Genomic DNA, 22,906 nt, shown 5'->3' with positions numbered 1-22,906 from the left:
ACATATTTTATCATGCACGCACACACAAAACCTAATCACCTAATCAAGTTATTATTATTCAGTTTATTATTATTTTATCATGCGCGCACATATTTTATCGTAACATACGTAGTAATAAAGTTATTATTATTCAGTTTTTATGTGATTTTCACCTATCATAAGTTCATAACAAACCTCTTAATAATACAAACCTCGTTGAAAGTTATACAGTAATAACGTCATGCCCACAAAATTAACGACTTTAAGCATTCACACTCGTCACCTCACACATCATGACACAACCATAAAACACCTTCACTTTCATTCTTTAGTCCTTCAGTTTCCCTTGCTTTACCTTACACCTTTACCTAAGTACCTAACTACAATCTTCATCACAGCAACTTCACCGGGCTAAGAATGCCGGGCCCCGGCCCACACATGATATACACCCTGGGATCGGGCCTGGGCTTGATGGTTGCATCCAACGGTAGATTCAGTCCCCACCACTGCTTGTGCTACTCTATCAACGCCTTCTTTGGGCCGGATATCGGGTCTTTCTTGGAGTGGCTGACATCCACCGTTGGATTTGGGGATTCCGTGGGGTCTGCCGTAGCTGATTACATCCACCATCCTTTTTATTATGTGGTGTTGTTAAGTTTCCCACTCTCTCTCCTCTACTCTTGGGCTTCTCGAGTTGCTCTTCATAAGGGTATTCTTGATTCTCTTTCTGGGGTTAGTAATTGTGTTGTGTTCATTAATTTTTTTAATTAATGCTTTGTGTTTGTTAATTAAATTAGTTTGATTATTGTTGTTAGCTAAGTTAGTTTAGTGTTTTGTATTGGGATTCTAACTTAAGTAATTAATTAAGTAAAGCTCAGGTGTTTTGGGGTCTGAATTTGGTAACTGGGTTGAATTTTTAAGCTGATTCTTTCCTTAAAAAAGAAAATAATTGAATTCAAGAATATTGTATTAAAATGAAATGATGAGAATGTAATGTACGCTAGTTAAGACTTAAATGTGTGCTAAGACTGCTGACTGCTGACTGCTGAGCGTATTGCTTATTTCCTTGATTAACGCTCAAATCATATCAGCATTTTGCAACTGTATTGTTTTTATACTTTCCCATTATTAAACAGTTGCACCGTTTGCTTATTTAAGGTTTCAATTGTATATTAGTGACAATTCAAGTTCCTAAAGTTTGACTTTCAATTATATAGTAATGGAGGTAATATTCAGCAACTGCAACTATTGATTTACACAAATTTTTATATGTGGCTGACTAAACCGTGTAGTCGGGGTTACTTATCTGACCGACTAAGTAACTCCTATAAGTAATATCTGACGGACTAAGTAACCCTTGAATAAGTAACTCTGACCGATTGAGTAACTCCTATAAGTAATCCCTTATCGACTGAGGAACCTCTAAATAAGTAACCCCTGAATAAGTAATCCTGGCCACACGGTGTGACCAACTACACAAAAAAGCACCGATTGATTTATGTAATTTATGTATACTGAATATTTATATAAAAAAATTAAAAATATGGCCAAGTCAATCTAGGATGCTTTTATATTTAACAGAAATTTTTCTTCCTGAAAGGTGCCCCTCACTAGGCTACAATGCTTTTTTCTGATTACGGCTGGTTCTTTGTCACATTTCTTTCTGGACCATTTATTTGAGGTAATGTTCTTTTGCCAACACTGCACTGGCCGCATCTTGTAGATTTGTAGTATGGAGTGATAGTAATTATAAAGCCAATGTTTAGATTGGTGAACATTGTGCCTCTGATGCGGTTATAACTTGAAATCAATAACATTTTACTAAAACAGGTACTAAGAATGACACGTGTCACTCCCTGATTTTGTTTTTTCCCTCCAAAACTCCCCCTTCCCTTTTAGCAAAATATCTTTATTTTTTGGAATATTTGCATAATACAACTATAATAATATTATTTCAAATCTTATATATTATCTTTACATAAAATGTACTCCCTCCGTTCCTGAAAGTTCGACTCATTTTGCATTTGCGCGGTTTCCAATGAACATATTTAACCATGAATATCTTCGGCTATGTATAAGTGAAAATTATAAAAAGTTGATATTTGAAAATTTTATAATAAGGGGAATCTAATAAGACCCTTCATACTAATTTATTTCTATTGTATAAATCATAAGATGTGGTCAAAGTTATTTTATTTTGACCAGATGAATAGTAAGTGAGTCAAACTTTCAGGAACGGAGGTAGTATTTCTTTTTATTTCATGTTCTTAATTCTTCTATACACATTTATCTAAAAATAGTATTCTAACTCTTTTTTAATTATAGAAATAGTGAGCCACTTAATCAGGTACAAGATACTATTATTACCGCCGGACATCTTTTAGACGAAGTATTATTAAATTTTGCCCAAAAAGTAATAATAAAATTAATTCATATAATTGATATTAAAGAAATTACTTTAAGATATCACTTTAATTTTTTTTGAAATACATCTAATATTTTGTTTCTTAGACTAATGGAGTGTTACATATGACTATATAATAAATGTTGTGTTCGACAATTATATCATATTTTTTATTCTAGGAAAATGTGAATATCAATCATTTTTTGTTATTACGTAATTAAATAAATTAATATCTTAGTAAATACAAACAAAATTATTATTTGTTGCCGAAACATGTGATGAGATGATAAATTTATTAAAACATTCAACATTATAAATAAGATGCATAGTAAAAGACACGTCGGACATAGTGCCAAGTGACATTTTCTTGTGTATCCTTTTTTTTTTTCCGATAAATAGCCATCATATACAAATAAATTTTTAAGACAATAAACAAACAATGATCAAATTACAATTATTGGATAGGTTCAAACACATTTTTATATAATAACAAAGAACGACGATATAATTTAGAGAATCAATTCATAAACAGAATGTGTTGCCTAATTGTATATTATTGCCTTTAATAATCCGAGTAGTATTTATTTTCATTGAAATTATTTTATTTGATATAAATTAAAGGTGATAAATCATTTGTAATTTATATATTTACATGTATGTTGTACTAATAGTTTTATCGTAGATTTTACTCTGTTGTTTGATTAATATTTTTCATGTTTATTAAAAGAAATTTATAAATAAGTCGTTAGTCATAAGTTTGATTGGGAATAATATGCATCATTAATGTAATATAATTTATACTACACTTAAATATTTTCAACACAATTAATCAACAATATTTTTTTTCCTCAATTGTAGTAATAGTAATTTTTGGCTTATTATTTTATTTTTTTTATATACATTGCATTTGTTTATTCCACATACATGAGTTGCCTTATTTTTATATTATATCACAATTAATAATGGGAAAAAAAATTATTACTATCATGCATCGCACGGGCACTAATCTAGTTGTTTACAAAACTGAGGTTCTTGTTTGAAGATCTTTCTTGTTATGTATTGAGTGAAATGCTGTGAATATCGAGTTCTGTTGTGTTATCAAAGGCATAGCATTTTGAGTTACTCTAAAAAATAATGAAGTAGTTACTCTAAAAAATAAAATAATGAAGTAGTTACTCTAAAAAATAATGAAGTACGGGACTGTAAAACGGTTTCCTACTCTTTACAGTTGATCCGGCCGCTCTTGATCCTTGCTACTGATTTTCCTCCAATTGCTATACATCAGTCCATGCTTTACATTAAACTTAATCATCTTTACATTTTGTGTGTGTGTGTTTTCCCTGATTCTCAATGCTTATTCATCTAGGCTAATTGACCTAACTCATCATTTTTTTGGTGCACACCTAACTCATCATGAAAGCATCAAAACATGCATTGTTCTGTATGTGTACTTTCTCTCAATATTCTATCCTCTTGAAGTCTATTTGGAGTTCATGTAATGTTTGTAGCTTGTTCGTATTATTCTTTATATAGAGCATGATCTACTTGTAGAACTAACTCATATCTTAGTAACTTATCTAACTGTCTTGAAGTTACGCAGGAAAATGGGAAATCATCTGTATACACTTGGATATTGAGCACTGGCTGGTGGGCGAATCGTGCCCCCATCAACCCAGATGCCGTTATAGTAATTAGTCTATTGTGCACTGGTTTAATTCTGGGTTTTATATACATCCACAGGTATTCTTTTAGAAAAATAAACGGACTTTTAATGAACTTGCGTTCTTCTTTGTGTCTCCATAGTAATGGCATCTGATAAATTCCAATTCGATTTTTTCAGAGTAGGACCTTCCAAATCCATAAAAACGCAATATACTCAATCCGTTAAACTGATTATTACCATAGCAGCTTTATATTGCTTATGGTGTGCAAGTCAGATATATCTGGTACAACCCCGTCGGCCAGCTGTTGGGGAAGAGGCTGATCTTGGAGTTCTGGTGTTCTTATTCATGTATTTCTTTTTCCCTCACTCCTTGTGCATTAGGTCCATGAACCCAAAAAATTATCATGATGTAGAAGAGCAACTTCCCTTGTAGAGTAAATGTACGGAACATTCAAGTGCTCATGGAGACTCGCCTAATTCAGAATGGGTCCTGAGTTCCTGACTCCTGACTTGGTCTGTCATACAAAGCCCAGAAGCTGCATCGTTATGAGCTGCTATCCCCTGTTCTCGTTTTATTTGGCCTGAGCACTGAGTAGTGGGTGTTCATTAACGAGCTTTGTTGTATCATAAAACTGTGCACAAATAACTCCCTTTCTGAAATACTATTCTGCTGTAGAATGAACAATCAGTTATTCGGTTGTTTATATCACAATTCACATTCAAGTTTTTGAAGTAGTAAGCTTAGAAGCAATGGCTACTAGAACTATCCAAAATGGGGTATTCTACTTAATATCTGAATCTCTGATGCTACTTGCAGTGGTACTGGCAGAGACACTGACTCCTGATGCGTTTTTTGTAGCCAGAGCATATTTGTTGGTATGAATCGTATAATTGCTATTCGTTGGAAAGATAGCAGCAAGGTTTTTCATTGCCGATCAAAGAATTTGGGTATTGACTGTAATCAACTTACTAACAGTGGAGAGATTTGCTCCAAACTTGCAAAGATATGTGCAGCAACGTAATTGTGTTCCTGATCACGAGATCTTGTGAATTTGACAAGAAATACATCAAATGAAGGGAAGGAGTGACATCAACTAGCCAGACACATCAATACAGTGAGATTACTTTTGCAGCTGTCTTTGTGTTTCAGTGCCTGACTATAATTTCACTGGCTCATTTCAATTCGTAACCGTTGACATGCTACTAATGAAGCCAATTTTCTCCATTTAATGCATGAATGTGGAGTAACATGAATCTTCCCATACCCTTAATAACATCCCTAGCTTTGGGGAAGGACAATATATATACATGCAATTGATTGGTTTCATTGGTGTAAAATTACAGCCAAAAGAAATGTGGCAGTCCAGCACACGAAATGGCCCGCCCTTGTTCTTGGTCTTATAATGTTTTCAGCACAACTTGTGGAAGGATGCCCGAATGATTCGATCTTTGTCATGTTAGTTTTCTCTGTTTTTGGAGTTGTCATGGCTGTCAAAAGACGTATTGAAATGAAGAGATTGGCTAGCAAAGGTTATCATGGCAAGGGATCCATCCACAATACTAGTAGCATCAACTCAGCTGTGACGGTTATTAATTGCAGATCTAAGTATGATGATGAATTGATGAGGCTGGTGATGATGGATCGACACTAGTTGACTAGTTGCCGATCCCTTAATAGTTAATAGCAATGATATAATGGGTGAATCCAAATCTTTTGTCAATCCCTTAATTTGTGTACCATTTGTATGTCTCTTGTTTTTTTGTTGATATTATTATAACCTAAAATTTCAAGATATACAAATGGTGGACAAAGTACCAATCCATAAAGAGGCACGTGGTACATAAATTATGAGATAGAAAATACAAACTTATTAAAGACAATGTATATAAGATAAGAGAATATTCACATTATTCACAAAGCCTTTGTCTCAGCTACATTTGAAAGATGGAATAATCTGAAAGAAGCTTGAAAGCTAATCGTTTGAGTTTTTTATTTTCATCCTTGTAACCTTTGAATAATAACTGATCAACTTATGCAAGTTATTCGTTTGTCTCGAGAGGTAGCTAGGAAGCTGTCATTGGCTGCAAATAATTGCTTGATGAAAGAGCTAGGCCTGGTCTGGTGTGTTACAAGCTTAAGTGAGCAGATAATTTGCACAATTGCATATGGTATCCTATAGAGAAAATGTACTTGTACTAAATTCAAGTAGGTCAGTGTTATTTTCTCGAATTTGATATCATAGTTATCATTTATGTCCAAGGCGTACACAATGTTGCTCATTTGGAAATAGTCTTTACATGCTGTTAGATTTGTTACATTTTGATAAATTCACAAACCTTCCTCAAAGTTGTATGAAGTAAGCGAAGTGTGAGAAGTATTAATGAACTTATGGTTGAATGTAGCTCCGGCTTTAGTATGAAAATCAACCTTATTTGTGCCCGAGGATAGACTTGTCATAGATATCATTGTTGATAACTTCCTGTTAGGAAATAGGACCGTTTGGGACTTTGAGTTTGATTGTAATAACAATGCAAGTTGAATTGAGAAAGCAATTAAAATGAACAAAACAAAAGACACAAGATTTATAGTGGTTCACTCAAAATGAGCTACGTCCACAAAGGGGAAAGGAGATAGAGCTTTTATTACCAACTTCAATGGAGGAAAGGAATTACTAAGATTACAAGTGATGAAGCTATGTGTGCTAATACACTGCGTGATGTTCCACCTCCACACAACATCATTGTGGCTTAAGAAGAGGAAAGATACAAGGCACCTATGTCACCATACTTGCATGTGCCCTTAAAGTCAATAAAGTAATCATGACACTAAAGACATCATTGCATGCAAGACTAGACTACTAGGCATTATCATGACACTCAAGTCATCATGACATGCATGATTTAGACTAGTCATCACGTGTATAACTTTACCGCTTCCTTTTTGATCTTGTCGTAATCGAACCCCGATTTCGAGTCACACATTAACACTTCCGGATCAAAAGGTTTTGTTTGCGATCGTCTATCCTTCTCAGGTAGTAATTGACAACCATCATGAGACCAATATTCATACCTACACCAGCCGTGATTGCCTATCCTTCTCAGGTAGTAATTGGCAATTATCATGAGACCAACTTGAGAGACATCTTAACACATGTAAGTCAAGTGAGGTTCCATCTTAAAATTATGTTACTTAATTTTATCTATTACAAATTATTTTATAATGGAACCAATTAAAGATTTAAAGGCTGGAAGATAGCAAACTTTAGTGTAAGCTCTTTATTTGTCTTGAGATATAACTCAATTAGCTTTAGCTTAGGGACTTAGGGTCCTTGCTAGATCTTAGTGATGCATGCATGGTGGTGGCCTTGTTGAAACTCCCGTGCCCTATATAGCAGTATTGCGAAAATTCAAAGCATTGGTTGGATCTGAAAACCAGCTGATGAACATAAAATTTTGAGTCATATAGCTCCTACATCAAACCTTTGCAACGCCAAAATGGAGTTGCTTCTTGAGTTCCTGACGTCTTGCACAAAAAAAAAAAAAAAACGTTCACTCCCAACACGGGTACAGCTTGACTAAATTGGTCACCACATAACTTCGAGTAACACCTCTTTTTACAGCCATCGTTACTCTGATCTTCTTCAATAATGCATATTGTCATGGCCAATTTTGTTTATTTGTTGAAGAAATGCCAAGGCCAATTTAAGTTTGCATTGTCATTAAATAAAATTTACACACGAATTCCATTATTATTGTTGGTCATTTAACATGGCCAATTGGTTATAAATAACCAAAATAGTAATTGAATTTAGAGTACAAGCAAAACGTCCATTTCATTTACAGTATGTTAGTGGGCAAAGGGTTAAAATGGCATCACAAGTGTAGGTTGAGATTTCATGGGTTCTACTCGAAACTACTCCAAATGTAGCCTTTTATTGGCAGTGGCAATGGTACTATCTTTAGAAATTGCAGAGGCGACCCCGGATGCAATTGTTGTGGGCATAAGAATTGTCGTTATCATGGTAGGGCTTACCATTCGCAATTAAATTATTATGAAGAAATGTGCCAGACGCACCAAGGCGTCTATATCTGTGAATAATTATAGTGATGAACCAGTAAATATGCATTGTAAATCAAAAAAATTGTCTAGGATTATTGGTAAAGTTTGTCTCAATGCCGGTGCCAAACACAACTGGAAATTTCAAGCTTCTCGGAATATGCCACTCTTCTGCAACTTCCAGTGGACCAAGTTCGATCACAAAGAGTATTCTAAAAGCTTTAAATTACTTGAAGAGCATTGTTTGCCTAGTTGTCAATGTAGGCTTGAAGTAAATGATTTGTTATTTACAAACAAATATATCACAAGTTATGGTTCGTCAAATAAAGCTTCATCAATTTTATACAGGGTATGAGCAAATTTAAAATGGTTAGTCCCCGATTAAATTTATATATAATCGATCTTGTCATCATAATTATTTGCGATTATGATAAAGAAAATCATGTCGTCTTCTTAAATGATCAAATTAAATGGATCAATAAATATGTAACGAGAATGTGAGTCGAGATATATAAGTAATAACTAGACATTTCATATAAGTTTTTGAACATCTAAATTTCAATATAAGTTTTTATATAATCCATATATGATTTTAGACATATCAAATTTGTGTACTCACCATGTAAAGCCAAACCAGACTTAAAGTTGATAAGGAACATGTTTTTTAAAAGGAACAATTCATTTTTTTTTTTTGAATAGAAGGAACAATTCAATTTAATAATCCTAATTTTGGGCAATTTAGAAAGAAAAAGAAGAAGAATTGAAGCCTTTGAAACCCTTTTCATGATGGTAAGAAAAAGAAAGAAAAGAAAGAGCTAAAGAAAAGGAAATAAAAGCTTTTTCGTAAAACCAATAAGTGATCTTCGAAATCGCCATTTCCGCGATTTTGCAGATACAAGAAAGAAGTCTGGAACCTCTGAGGTCCCTTCTTGCCATACGAGCTTTCGGAATCTTTGGCGGCGGAGAGGCTGGACTGACTACCCAGCACGCGCCGTTCCTTACGGTCCTATCGCTATAGCGCATGCGCTATTAAGACTTGCCGAGTAGTCATCCGATACGACGGATGGCTGACCCCTACAAGAAGAGGAGGCGGGCGCTCAACCCAAAAGGTTGGGGGGTTGCTAGAAACCTCAGTAGGGTTGGTGCTCCCAAGGGTTCGCATTTTTAACCAAACCATTCATCTAGGTTAAAGCAAACGCCAGGAGCGGTATCTGTTTGGGGTAAAAATACCCTAATCACATGGCCCAATGGCCTAGTGACACGTGGCATCCAGCCATTGGTCAGCAGGGCTCCAATCCTCTGCTGACACGTGTCCTCTAAACCCTAAAAGGGGAACCATCCCTTCCCCACTATAAATAGTGGAAGGACCCTCATTAATGGGGGCTGGAACATTTGTTGATCACATTGAATACTCCTCAAAAAGAAACACACTTACCCCGAGCAATATTAATTGCGGAATTCTCCCATTACGCGAGAAGTAACTTCCACATTACGTGCATTCTACCTCCCGTATCTTTACTAACTTGATCGTCGGAGGCGGAGCTCCTACCCCCAGGAGTCTTCGTGATTTTGCAGGCACAGGCGTCGAAGGGCATTCTTGGAATCGTAACTCTCCCGCAGGACACATCAAAAAACCCCGAAACAGTATCCATTACCTCGGCAAAGCGGTAGATCTCGATAGAGAGCCAGGGGAAGAGTCTGCTACGCAGGGGCAGATTCTCACGACTAGGAGGAAGATTGAGACCATGGAGTTAGAAGAAAGGAGCGCCTGAATGTTTCGCGGGAGTAGCGTCCCCATCCTTGTGCTGTAAGCCTACGCCCCCCCAATCATTCCTTTCCCTAAATGAGCAGGTGAACTTCCGATTTAAAAAAACAGCAAAAAGGAACGCGACCCCCCAACCCCACGGGGGAGAGTTTTCCCAAGAAGGAAGTTCGCAAAAACAATAGCTCTGTAGGGTTGAAGAAATCGTAATTAGGGATTCTTGGGGCATGCGAGGTCTGTGGGGATTCAGAAGTGGAGTAGACATTCTTGGAAAAATGCAAAATCTAGGTCCCTAAGTTGTTCAACAAAATGCTTGGCAGAGCTGCAAAAACAGCAATAAGATCCAAGGCTCAGTTGAGCAGCTTAGGGGGAAACCGGGTTATGGCACAAGAAGGCGGAGATTGATCAAAAAAAGGCCGAGTAGCTGCCGGTACTTCCTGGTCGGGAGTCGGTCCCAATCCCAACTTTTGATTACTATCTAATAATCTCAATTTTGATATGAGTTTGCTTTTCAATGGTCTCAGCAGATAAGTATGACATGTGTCGACATATAATTGATGTAAAATTTAAAAAAAAAAAGAAAAAAAAGAAAAAAAAAAAAAGAAAAAAACCCAAACACCCTAGCCACTCCCACCGTAAAATCCTTAGCCCAACTCCTAACCCCACCGGAGACCGACCCCTCCCAACCCCCTTTAACCTCATGATCGAAAAGATCTCTCCTTTCACTTGACCAAACTTAATTTGGATTACGAAATACGTACTTGTTTTATAAGGTAGGGAGATTGTAAACTATCGAATCCGAAGGTGGTACCTAAAGGCGATACTTGATAAATAGAAACACAAGTGCGATTGTTGAACCAGATCTGGTGGCGGCATGAAACCTGTATCAAAGGGAGTCGAAAATTTAGCTTCACCCTTGATTAATCCAATGATGCGTTCCCTCTCTCATCATCTTACTAATTTCAAATTCATCCTGGCGGCGGCGACAAAGAAATGGCTATGATTCCAATAACCCCGTCTTCTCCGTCAAATGATGGGCAGCAACCCCAATCATTATGGCAACGAACCTTCGATCCACGAAGCAGACTAATCATCAATTGGAATCGTTTTGTGTTCTTCATTTTGATATTCGACATTTTTTCATTGTTTATCATAAGGGTTGATTACAATGACATAGGCATTGATTTCAGATTGGCCTATCCAATTTCTTTGCTGAGAGCAATTGGTGATTCATTTCAATTTCTGGGTATGCTCGTCAAATTCCGCACTGCAATTGATGATCCGGCAAATCGGATTTTTAAAAGGCTGGAGCTTATTAGGGACCCAACAATTATTGCCAAGAAATACTTCAAGTCTAGTTTCATTTTCGAATTTGTTGCAACATTGAGGTAAAATACTAGTTTTTTGCTATTATCATAGAATTGCTTTAATTTTCTTTGTCAATCGTAACTTGTTTGTGTTGTCATGTTGAAGCATGTGTAGCTCTATTTGAGTTGTGTTGAGGCTTGAGTATCCCACATTGATAAAAGAGGAGACTAGGCTAAAGGGCTAGCCCTCTTATAAGTCCTATTCCGTGTGGTTATAGTTTTCGGATGGAACCCCTTGGACTTTGTAAGTGGACTCTTGCTCTTTATGATGGATCATGTCGTCAACATTTTTAGAGAGGTAGTAATATATGGGATGCGACTTTAATTGCTACTAGGAAGTTCACAAAAATGAACAATTTAAAAGAAAAAGGTATTAATTCGAGCTTGATGGAATGGACTCGGGGTTATTTTTCCTTGACTTGTTATAATTTTTATGAATTTAATTTTGAAAACCTTAGTAAAAATATATTTAATGCTTTAGATGTTTGAGGATGGCGATCCATTACGTGAGTTTATCTTTTTCTCTCGAGTATTATCGTTCATGCCTTTTAGTTGTTTGTTTTCTCATGGAGAGTTGCAACATTCTGTTGATTTTTTTGTTGGAGTGAGTCACACAACTCGCAAGTAAGGTTTTTGTTTACAGTGTGGGTAACACTTCCTTGAACATTATTTGAATAATGTATTCTATTCTGTGGATGTTTATGTCAAATGATGTAACTTTAACGGGGTTCTTTCTTATCTAATAATATCATTTTAGATCCATGGGCTTTATTCTTTATCTAATAATGTCATATTAGATCTACGGGGTTTCTCTTATATTCTGTTGGAGGAGTTTAAGAGACTGATGAAGATGTTCAAGCCTTTTGGTGCCAGTTTAATAGACCTTTAGAAAAGGGTTCGCCTTAAATGGTTTAGTAGGAAGCCACACTTTCTAGTACAATCTTGGTGTTTTTTTTTTTTTTTTTTTTGTGGTTGTTGTTGTCAATCTTGTCATGTTGATCTTCTTGGTTAGTTTATGGGGAACTTGTGAGGTATTCTATTCATTTGGGTCCCCCTATTGGCATTTGGCAGCTGGGATTAGCTTTGTGTTGAAATAGTCCATTGTGAATAGCTCTTATTTATTAATCACTTACCTATATTGTTCTTTTACTTCACAGCATGCAATTTGCAATTATATCTGTAAGATATTTAGGTTATTTCAGGAAATGGGGTGCTAAAATTGTGTCTTTTAGGGCTTCCTAATTCATGGATTGGTAGGTTGAATCATCTGATCTTTTTGCCTGTATTTCTCTGTTGGAAATTGAGATAAGTCGCATAACTTACAACCCCAAATTTATCCGCATATTAGAAGTCATTATGATGGATGATGCAAGAATTTGGTCTTGTAGCACTGACTTGGATGTAGATTCAATGTGGAGTAACATGGAGCATTCCATAAAGGAAATGGCGAAAGAAACTTTAGGAGAATCTAAAGGTAGCATTCCACTAAGTAAGGACACGGTGGAATGAAGAAGTGCGACAAACAATAAAGAGTGAACGAAAATGTTAGGGAAATTTAGGAGTGTGACAAACAACCGGTTGTCATCTCTAGTCACGATAGATGTGTGACCATACAAGAAAAGATCGATTGAGGAATGAGACAATTAGGAAGAGTGTTAAGTTACAGCTATTGAATATATATATATATATATATATATATATATTTTAGTATTTACTTTTATTGTTTACATAACCAATGTTTTGCAAACTTTACTTATTTCTTTTGTTAAAGTTTTCTTAAAACATTATGTTTTTTTTGCTCACATGTTTCTCCTTACTTATTTTTACCCCCTTATCTCTCTTAAACTTTATTTGTATACTCTCTGTTTTTCACTTTACACACCTTTTTTTTTCCCCACAAACTATGCTTTTTTCCTTTTCGGACGGTCCCTTATGACGATTTATGTTGGCCAACTTCAAATCATTTTGGGACTATGGCTGTTGTTGTATTAGAAGGCATTTTCTTGGAGGCACTGGATGCCCATCTTTGATTTGCCCAAGTAAACTTGGAGGCCAAACAAAGTTGTCTTCTGTGATTTGCGTGTGGAATGTCGTTACTTGATCTTGCCTCCAATATTCATCATTCCTTCCCTTCCCCCCCCCCCAAGGCTATAGCTAGAGAGGGATGTGAATAAGGAGTATATTGAAGAGGGCTTTGTCTTTTTCGTGGGAAAGAATTGTAGATAATTTTTTGCTTTTTAACGGCCGTTTATCGATGATCATGAGATAATCTTCTAGGCTGTTGCACCTTATTTGTTTTTCTTTTGGATCTTGATGTCCTTGTGAAGACCCTAGTCCTCTCCACCCAATAAATCCATGTGCTCTCACTTGTGAATATTTTCTCTACCAAGAGATTAAGCGTTTTATTTATCTTGAAATTTGGACGTTGACAACATTTTCATGTTTATTTAGGTTTACCTATGGAGTAAACTCCCGTTGTTAAAAGCTTCGACAACCCCATATTCAAGTTCGTCTTTTTTACGGGGTTTGATCAAGATCTTATCCATCCAGATTTCGTCAAAGTTCTTTGTAGTGTTCCCTTTCAAAGGGAAATTACTTGAAACCCGTGACATCATTATGAGGCCTGCTTGGGCTGGTGCATTATACTATCTTCTATTCCATATTATGCTTAGTCAAGTAAGTAGAATGAATTGACCTGTTTCTTTGCTTGACACAAACTATACTATCTTCCCTTCTACATTTTCATAGTTTTTTAAGTCATAATTGAACCTTTTGGGGTTAAATATTAATTTTATTTTCATGTAATGCAGTCTGTGGGAGCTGCATATTATCTTTCATACGTATATCGGCTATTTGAGTGCCAAGCTATAGTATTTGCAAAGCAGTATAACAAGCCAATCCTTGGATGGGATGCCTTGTATGAAGAGTGTGCCATAAATGATCAGATTGGCAATGGAATATTGTCTGATATATACAAAAACAAAATTGGATCAAGATCTTCCCTGCAGAGATTCATGTATTGCTTCTCCTGGGGTCTCAAATGTTTAAGGTACGTTATATGCTGCCATGCTGGTAATATATTATGGTTCAAATGGCTACTTCTCATATTTTTTTTTTCTTTTTCTTTTTTATAGTTAATTTTATTCATTTACTCTTTTTCTGTCATTTGGCTTGAATTGTATTCATAAAACCTTTTCTCATTTCCTTTCGCTCCCTCTTTAATTCTTTATACTCCCACCACTCTACATTGTTCTTTGTTACTTCCTAGTTATTGTAGCAACCAAGGAAAAGGAGGTGAGTGAGTGTGAAAATGGACCTTCTGTTCACTGGTAAATAGAATCTAGTATACAAAGAATGAGGATTTGAGTGGAGCTGCAAAGAATGATTTATTATTTTTTTTCCTGAAAGAATCCAGCCCCATCGGCCTAGTTTTCTCTTTAATTCCAGTCAAAGGAGGTAGAAAGAGGAAAAACCTCTAACAAATAAGGAATAACAGAAACGTAGCAAGAACTTCATGAAATGGATGAAAAATAAAAACTAGGTAGAGCTTCATGGAACGGATGGAGTACAATGTACCAATCTATCTATTTTATTAGTCAGTTCCTTTTAGTTGCCTTTTGCAATTGTTATGATACTTCAAATACTCTTTTATAAGTTAAATGACAGGAAATTGTCTTTTAATAGCTATTACTCCCTCCGTCACACAATACAAATTTGGGTTTCTTTACGATAATTAAGGAGATTGTAGATTCCTTAAAAGTAATGATTGAGAGTACATATGTGCATGTGGGGTTAGAGAGAAATAGAGAGAAAGAAAAGGTAGTTGAGAATTATTGAAGAGAGGGAGAGAGAAAGTGTTGGGAACTGATATCAAAAGTACAAAAAAGATAGAGAAAAAGGTTGACAACTCATCAAAAAGAGGGTAATATTCTCAAAAAGTACTATCTTTAAACAGAAATAGGCTTTGTATTTTGGTTTACCCAAAACGGAATACAGGCTTTGTATTGTGTGACGGAGAGAGTATATTATATACCTCATTGCCTTGATCCACTTAAGTTGACTGAACATATTCCTTAAAGTGACAGCATTACAATTATTAGGCAGGTGTCGAGTGTTGTCTTCGTGAAGTTTGAATAATTTTTAATAAAACTTCATTTTTATATACTTGCAATATAGCCCCTTGCCACACTTAAAGTAAGAGATTAAGAAAGGCAAACAAAAAAATTAATTACAAAAATTCAAACACTGGTAAGAGGTATGAGATAGGATATTAAGGTTAAAATTACTTTAATTAATCTGTTTTACCTTGTCAATGTTGTCATACCTTAAAGTGCATGCCAAGGGGCTATGACGCAAATATATTGTAGTGGAGGAAGTTGAAAGCATATCTCTCTACTTGGTTGAAATTCTTAATATAACAGCAAAAATGTATCAAAAAACCTTGCTTAATCTATAGCATAAGATGTTAACTTATTGTTTAAAATGATTTTGTTTGGATGATAGTTCTATGGGGCAGAATTTTGATACCAGCGCTTCGATTGTGGAGGCAGTTTTCAGTTTCTCTATGACTATTTTTGGTCTTGTTCTGTTTGCGGGGTTGATTGCTCAGATGCAGGTAAATTGACTTTGTGCCCGAGTTTCTTTGTTTCTGTCTTGCTTAATATTATACTCATTTTGCCATCAAATACTGTGATAGTGTTATTAGAACTAGTAAGTTGCTTGATAACTAAATATAGATGCAGGTTATGATTCTAATGTTTGGGTTTATAAGCTTGTTTTCAGAGGCCAAGTACATATTATGTTGATCTATCCTTTTAGGGCACCTTGCACGTATCCTGCTTTTTGTCTCCTTAGTGAAGAATCTATATAGGAGTTTAAGGCTTGTTTGTCTTGATATTTGTAGGTATATTGTGTAGCTGCTTTTGCTGTTGCATTATAGTAATATTTGCATTAGCTCGTTTGTGAACTTTGTGATGGATAGTTTTACAAATAAACCAAAAGGACACCATCCTTCCACCTCCAACCTCCAACAAAAGGAATCAGGAGACAGAATGTTTAGATCTATTTTAAGATCTGTTGTTTGACATTTGGACCCCTAGTAAGACTATTTTTTTACTTATTTGAGATTAAAAATAAGTTCAGATTAGAAAAAATAAGTTCTGACATACTTTATCGCTTAATTATCTTTAATTTCGTAATGAAAAAATCATGAAATTTACATATTAATAAAATAGACATTATTTCGAATCTAACAAGACCCCACTTGATATAATTTTTCCTTATTATTAGCGTACATATCACATCAGATAAGCAAAAATAAGGTGAACTAAACAGGCCCTAGAAAGCTTTATTATAAGTAGCAATTAATGATTTTTCACAACCAAAGGGGTGTATTTAAGAAAATTGTTTGAGTGGAGGCCAATCTATAATTGTATACATGCGATAAAAACTCGGTCTTAGAGTTCTTTGATTTTTAGATTTGTTTATAGGATAAAGTTAATTTATTTTAGGATTCTTAGTTTTAATCTTTTGGGAATTCCGGTTGTTTTCTTTTCTTTTTAGTTTGCAATGCCCATTTAAAGCCATTCATATCTTAAAGGTTTAGGAATCAACCAAACATACAAGTATACAACCAAACTTGTGCCCTCCGACCTTTGAGTTTTATCTTGTGACTTAAATTATCTCGACTTTAATTCAATCATAAACATGAATATTCTGATTTTCTCTTTGAGTTATGCATCAGTCTTCATTATATCTTTTTTTGTACCTGTTACATCCGCTATGTTTTTTTTTTTTTTTTTTAGATTGACCAAATCTATGTTACTAATTACTACCTCCGTTCATTTTTACTTACTAGTATTTCTTTTTGGGAAGTTTCTTTTTACTTGACCTGTTTCTTTTTTTTTAGCAAATTTTACCCTACACTTTTACATATTTACCCTCATCTGTCTAACATAAACTAACATCATATCCTTTTGCTATGAGCAGTTATGTCTTCTAAGTTATTTTATCCACATCTCCTTGATATATGCCCTATTCTATTGGTCAAGTAATAAAAAACGGAGGAAGTAGTTATATAGTTTATAAACCCTGATATTTTAAGTAATTTTTGTTCAACAAATATATTACTCTCCCATATGAGTGTAGATTTAGTTATATTCTTGATAAAAAAAATATTATTTAGGGCATGCTTGGATTAGTTGATTAGGGGGATTAGAATCTAGTGGTGCAAAAATTAACGGAAGACTTATTGTGGGGTGAAATTTCTTTTTCTTAAGGTTTGGCATTAAGTACAGGTTCTTTCCCTTTTATCCTCAGAAACACAAGCTTGAACTAGTTGAGCTACACCGTTGCCAACACTACACCAACCACCTTATAAACCTAGCCTCCACCTTGTATACCGTCATTAAAGTCCTTGCTCACCATAAAAAAAAAATTGCAGATTTGGGAAAGGTGTTGGAAAAAAATTCACATTGGGTTGCAATCTTCTCAAGGTAGGTATGATATAATTCCTTAGTTCTTGAATTCCACCATGAAGGTTGTTGATCTGAAATTATGGGTCAATTTCGACCACCAAAATATTGAATTTGTCATGTCAATGGTACGCTTAGAAAAAATGGAATAAAGATGATGTCGGAAAGAAGTGGCGGTGGCGGAAGGGAGACAGTGTTGGAAGCTAGAGGATGGGCTGGTGATGAAGGAGAAAGGAGTAATAGGGGGGAGAGAGAGAGAGATGGAAATCAGAGGGAAATAATTACAGTATTCGGGGGGCCTGGGTAACTTTTAACCCCATTTTGAGTGGAATATATTTCCCTCTTAACATGTTAAATTTTTTCTACATCCAGGTATATTAAATTTTTTACTCCATCTTTTATTCCCTCTTTACTGCTAAACAGGGTATTAAACTTAAAATAATATAAACTTGGCTTAAACCCATTATAAATTTATAATATATACTAGGTAAATTAATTAATATCAAAAGTATGTATTGATACTTGTACTCACATTATGTAAGATGTGTCTATAAACTAAGAAGGTTGTGTGTTTAACACACACACACACACACACACACACAAAAAAAAAAAAAAAAAAAAAAAAAAAATTAAAAAAAAAATTGTGAATGTTACTTTGCAAATGAATTATCCTGTGTACCTATCAGGATATGAGTTTTTTTTATGCAACTCACTTGTTAATGGTCTGTTGAATCAATGTATACTTTGAAAAGTTCAAAGTCACAATTTGTTATGCATCATATGGTAGTTTTAAACTAGTTGCACATCTAAAATGTTAAAGGTTTGTCCATTTCTAGAAGAGTCAAATATTTGTACTTTTCTTTGTCTATGGATTATATAGGGCCAAATCAATACAGCTAGTTTACTAGACACATCTTTGCTGTTATTGAAGGGGCTGGAGTGCAGACTATATAAGGCTTTGTTATCTTCACCTTATTCTTATTAATTATGACTTATTCTTGTTAAAATCAGACTAGAATAGACTAGTTAAGAAATTATCTAGATCAGATCTTCTTAATTCCGTTCGCATATTGTCATATATTTTTGATTTCATATCTGTAAAAATTATGAAAATTATATATTTGAAAATACATGTAGAGAAGAATCTAATGAGATCCCACTTGATAATGTTTTTTCTAATATATTGTTGTACAATTAAGGTCAAAATGTAGTCAAATCGGACTAGACTAAATCAGAAAAATTCAGACCAGACTAGACTTTAGAAAAGTCACACCAGAACATTGTATTTCAGGTGAAGAGAATAAAGCCTAAATTAGACCCTTGCCCTTTTATGGGTAGAATTCTTTTTGTTGTGTTTTGTTTTTATAATTAAATATTTAATTGTGAAAATCTAGTAAGGAACTCTAAAAAAGGATTTGTTTTTTTTTTTTAATTTTTTTTGTTTTTTGTAAATTAATAATCAGTTTTGTGACTTTTATTAGCATTTCTGATGCCTGAAAATTTTCGGCATTCTATTATGAAGACTTGTATTCAGTCCTTGGAGCCTGGAGAAGAGCAGCATATGATAAGACAAAGAGAGGTGGAGGAATGGGCAAAAAAACATCAGATACCACCAGAGCTGAAGAAGAATCTACGACAGGCTTTGATTTCTGTCTTGAGAGGTCTTAGAGGCCTAGATGATGATACTATGTTGAGTCCTATGGACTTGCAGTGTGACATTCGGAGACATCTCTATTCTGGTCGTGCTTGCAATGTAATATTGCTGCTGTCTTTGTCACTTCAATTTCTGAATGTGAATAAACTGCATTTTTCTAGCCGCACCCTTTCCATTTTTCTAGTCATTTGGGATCTTTTTAGTTTTTTCTTAACATAAATTTTCTAAATATATTAATGGTTTTTAAGTTGTGCCTGGTAAGTGTGATTATAATTTTTTTGATATTAATGGTGTAAGTTATGCCTTGATAAGTATGATTGTATAAAGGGTCCAACTTAAAAAACAGAGGAAGTATATGTTAGAATTGCTGTCGTACTTCTATTAGCCTTTTGGTTAGAGCTCCTGTACTACTGCAGGATAATGCAGTGACGCAGTGTGTATTTTTCCCTTTTCAGACCCACTTTAGCAAGATTCTCTCATGGTTGATCCTTGTCCTTTATGCATATGCCCATATTTTTGCAATAGCATCACCAAGAGAAGTTAGTTTATCTTGCACCCTTCTGCAAGCTAGTAATGATGCATATAATACAAAATCTTTATGATACAATAGGTTAGTGATGCTTAGCTGTTCATTTACATTTATAATGATTTGGATTTTTTTTTCCCTATATCACCAGTTGCCTTTCTTTGCAAACTTGGACCATGAGCTTGTGCATTCATTCATTGGACATCTAAGAATCTTCTCCTGTTTGAAAGAGACATATATAGTTACTGAGGGTGAGCCAGTTAAATTGATACTTTTCATCTTCAGTGGCAAGCTAGAGATGTCTTCTCTCAATGGAGGGTCCTCTGACTCCACTTTTCTTGGAGCAGGTGACTTATGTGGCTCAGAATTGCTAACATGGGCTTCCCTTCCCTTTGCATCAATTCAGCACCTTCCTAGCTCATCTCAATCAATCAAGTGCCTTACGAATGTTGAAGCATTTTCTCTCTTAGCTGAAGATCTTAAGCTATTGGGAATTCATTTTAGTTACTGTTGGAAATTTCAACAGGCTTTGAGATGGCATTCCTAATGGTGAGGGACGTTTGAATGAAAGCGACTTTGGTTTTTCATGCAGCTGCCTAATGCTGGAGGCTGTGCGAGTTGTGTTACTGGTAAATTCACCTTGCTGTTCTAAGAAACTTTAGATCCGTTTAACAGTTTTTCTTTTTCCACTTATATTTTGCTGAGTCTATAACTACTATTCTATTCAGCAGGGCCATGCCACAATCTTTGTAACTGTCAAGCCAAGAGATGTTTGCAGTTTTGTACAACTTATCGTGCTTCTCTACTGTCAGCAACATTTGCATGTACCATTTGGCTTAGCTGGCTCAACCAATGAAAGGTACTTTATTGATCTTATTTTTGTTTGGATTATTAAGCTTTTGGGCCACTTTCCATATGGCAACATAGGCATCTTGAAGACTGCTGAGCAAACACAATTGAGTGCTCTTTGTTTTGGGCCACTTATAGTTTGGCACTAAAACTACACTGTTATGTGTGACAAAGCATTATACTATATCTGAACTCTGAAGTGTAAATCTGTAGGTGTTAAGACATTTGTATTAATTTATGCATCATTTCATCAGGATCATATGAAAAAACTTGCTCAATTTATCATTGGGAAGAATAATCTACTTCGTATTAAATTACTAGTTAATTGTTCATGTATTTATGTTGAGATTACAAGTGAAGTGTACGTGCATCATCCTCTGGAAATGCAAACTGCATTTTTTTTACTGCATGGCAAATTTTAATTAGGGACTAAGTTCTGTGGACTGGCTTTCAGACCGCGTGGTACTATACTACTGTATGGTCAGAATGTTGGTCAATTAAGCTGGCAAGCCACTGCCTAGTGCCAATAGTGGTATAACTGAGGATGTTTTGTTGAATACTTGAATGTGCAAACTGACTAGAAGAAGTTCAAGAATAAACTGATTTAGGCACATGCGAGTGCCCCATTGACAATTTGACATTGTGCTCTAGGTATACGATTTTAAATATATATTTATATTCCATTAGCTACATACATAAATAAAATATTATGTAAATAAATGACATGTTCATCAAAAGAACATAGTCAACAGACCATGCAAACAAAAGAACTTAGTGGTTAAATTGCATGGTTGATAAAAATACAGTTCAAAATAAAAGAACATACTACCTCCGTTACATATTATGTGCAACTTTTGGGTATTATTTGTGAATTGTGAGATATAAAATATTCAAAATTTGCACATAATATGTAACAGAGGTAGTAGTTAATAATAAAAAAGATTTATCCCATCTTCATGTTCCTTGTTACTAATAATAGAGTAGCTGGATCAGAAAATTAAACTCAACAAGCTGTTACTCTTATAGTTTCGATAGACTAGCTAGGGTATATTTTTTTTTTTTTCGTATGAAAAAAGAGAACTAACCCCAGGAGCTCTGTAACATCTGGATATCTGAGGGAATGAATTTGTACATATCTGCATAACGCTTAATGTGATATGCAACTCTATATGCAGTTCTAATCATATACTGTAAAGCATCATGACAAGGTTTTTCATCCATGCTGTGGTGCAGGGTCTGAATTCGGAGTATGATGAAGTTAAATTCTAATGTGGAGGACTGGATGTGGCTTTTCAAAATGAAATTATTACTCCTGTTCCATTGTTTCTCAGACAGTAAGGTTTGTATTTGGAGTCATTGACTGCCATTTTGGCAAAAGGCTGCTTCAGTCATAAATCTGAGATATCCCCTTGAATTCCAAAGCGAAATTTTGTTTGAGATCAGTAATGTGGAATGTTTTCTTTTGCGCCTGATAAATTATCTAGCTCATGTAATGCATTTTTAAATTCAGAAAATTTCATGTTTGCACACAGTATTATTACATATATGATGTTAGATGGTTGCTCTCGGTTTTCATAAATTAAATTTGAATTACTGGTCATAACTAGAGTTTACAATTTGGAGAAAATACAATTTCATCTTCTTGATAAACAAAATACTCCGTATGTCTACAATTTTTGATGAAATGAATACAGAGGGTAATTCAATCCACATGTAATTTTTCAAGAAAATTAGGATGGCAATGTTCATTGTAATGCAATACTATGGAGTTGTTTGGTAAGTAGTTTTTGATGGCTAACCCAAGTTTCTTCGTAACAAGTCATACAAGACCAGCTAACCTTGAATATAAAACGCAACAAAAATGTCAAATTGAAAAATTCTTCATTGAGCTTAAACAATAAACTTCCGTCGGAGGAAAATTAACTATAGGCAAATAAACTGGTACACTAATAGGACTAACACCTCAGGTCATTTCCTTTTCTTTAACAGTGTGTGCTGTAAGTTACTCCGTAATTAAGTAGATAAACGATAACCACTACACAATTAGACGTATTTTGTTTCCTTACCTATTGGAGATTAGCAACAGTGACGACTGACGACTTCATGTAATGACAACAAATGTATTAAGTACCACTTAAAACCAAACATGATCTGCCACCTTTGCATTGCAAG

General features: G+C 34.8%; 2 protein-coding genes across 6 annotated transcripts; both read left to right on the top strand.

The window, feature by feature from the left end:
• Positions 1-264: 264 nt before the first annotated feature.
• LOC110686666 lies at positions 265-4,769 on the top strand. 2 transcript variants are annotated; one of them, XM_021863273.1, is made up of 4 exons: positions 265-711; positions 1,580-1,660; positions 3,984-4,123; positions 4,224-4,769. In XM_021863273.1, exons 1-4 carry the CDS (start codon positions 397-399, stop codon positions 4,477-4,479), a joined length of 792 nt encoding a protein of 263 aa, XP_021718965.1. In that variant the 5' UTR covers positions 265-396; the 3' UTR covers positions 4,480-4,769. The 2 variants fall into 2 exon arrangements, with proteins under 2 accessions (XP_021718965.1, XP_021718966.1); XM_021863274.1 differs by lacking the exon at positions 1,580-1,660 and having other exon boundaries at positions 266-711.
• A 4,984-nt stretch (positions 4,770-9,753) lies between these two features.
• LOC110686664 (cyclic nucleotide-gated ion channel 18-like) lies at positions 9,754-22,274 on the top strand. Of its 4 annotated transcripts, XM_021863269.1 has the most exons (10): positions 9,754-11,253; positions 13,684-13,908; positions 14,043-14,281; positions 15,736-15,847; positions 19,228-19,458; positions 19,815-19,898; positions 20,037-20,136; positions 20,233-20,514; positions 20,617-20,744; positions 21,968-22,274. In XM_021863269.1, the coding sequence occupies exons 2-8, from the start codon at positions 13,849-13,851 to the stop codon at positions 20,430-20,432; spliced, it is 1,026 nt and encodes a 341-aa protein (XP_021718961.1). In that variant the 5' UTR covers positions 9,754-11,253; positions 13,684-13,848; the 3' UTR covers positions 20,433-20,514; positions 20,617-20,744; positions 21,968-22,274. The 4 variants fall into 4 exon arrangements, with proteins under 4 accessions (XP_021718961.1, XP_021718964.1, XP_021718962.1 ...); XM_021863272.1 differs by lacking the exon at positions 13,684-13,908; XM_021863270.1 differs by lacking the exon at positions 19,815-19,898.
• Positions 22,275-22,906: the final 632 nt, after the last annotated feature.

The sequence above is a fragment of the Chenopodium quinoa genome, unplaced genomic scaffold (genome assembly GCF_001683475.1).
Source record: "Chenopodium quinoa cultivar QQ74 unplaced genomic scaffold, ASM168347v1, whole genome shotgun sequence".
Lineage (NCBI taxonomy): Eukaryota > Viridiplantae > Streptophyta > Magnoliopsida > Caryophyllales > Amaranthaceae > Chenopodium > Chenopodium quinoa.
The sequence above is the reverse complement of the archived record's forward strand: the minus strand, read 5'-3'. Positions and strand labels throughout refer to the sequence as shown.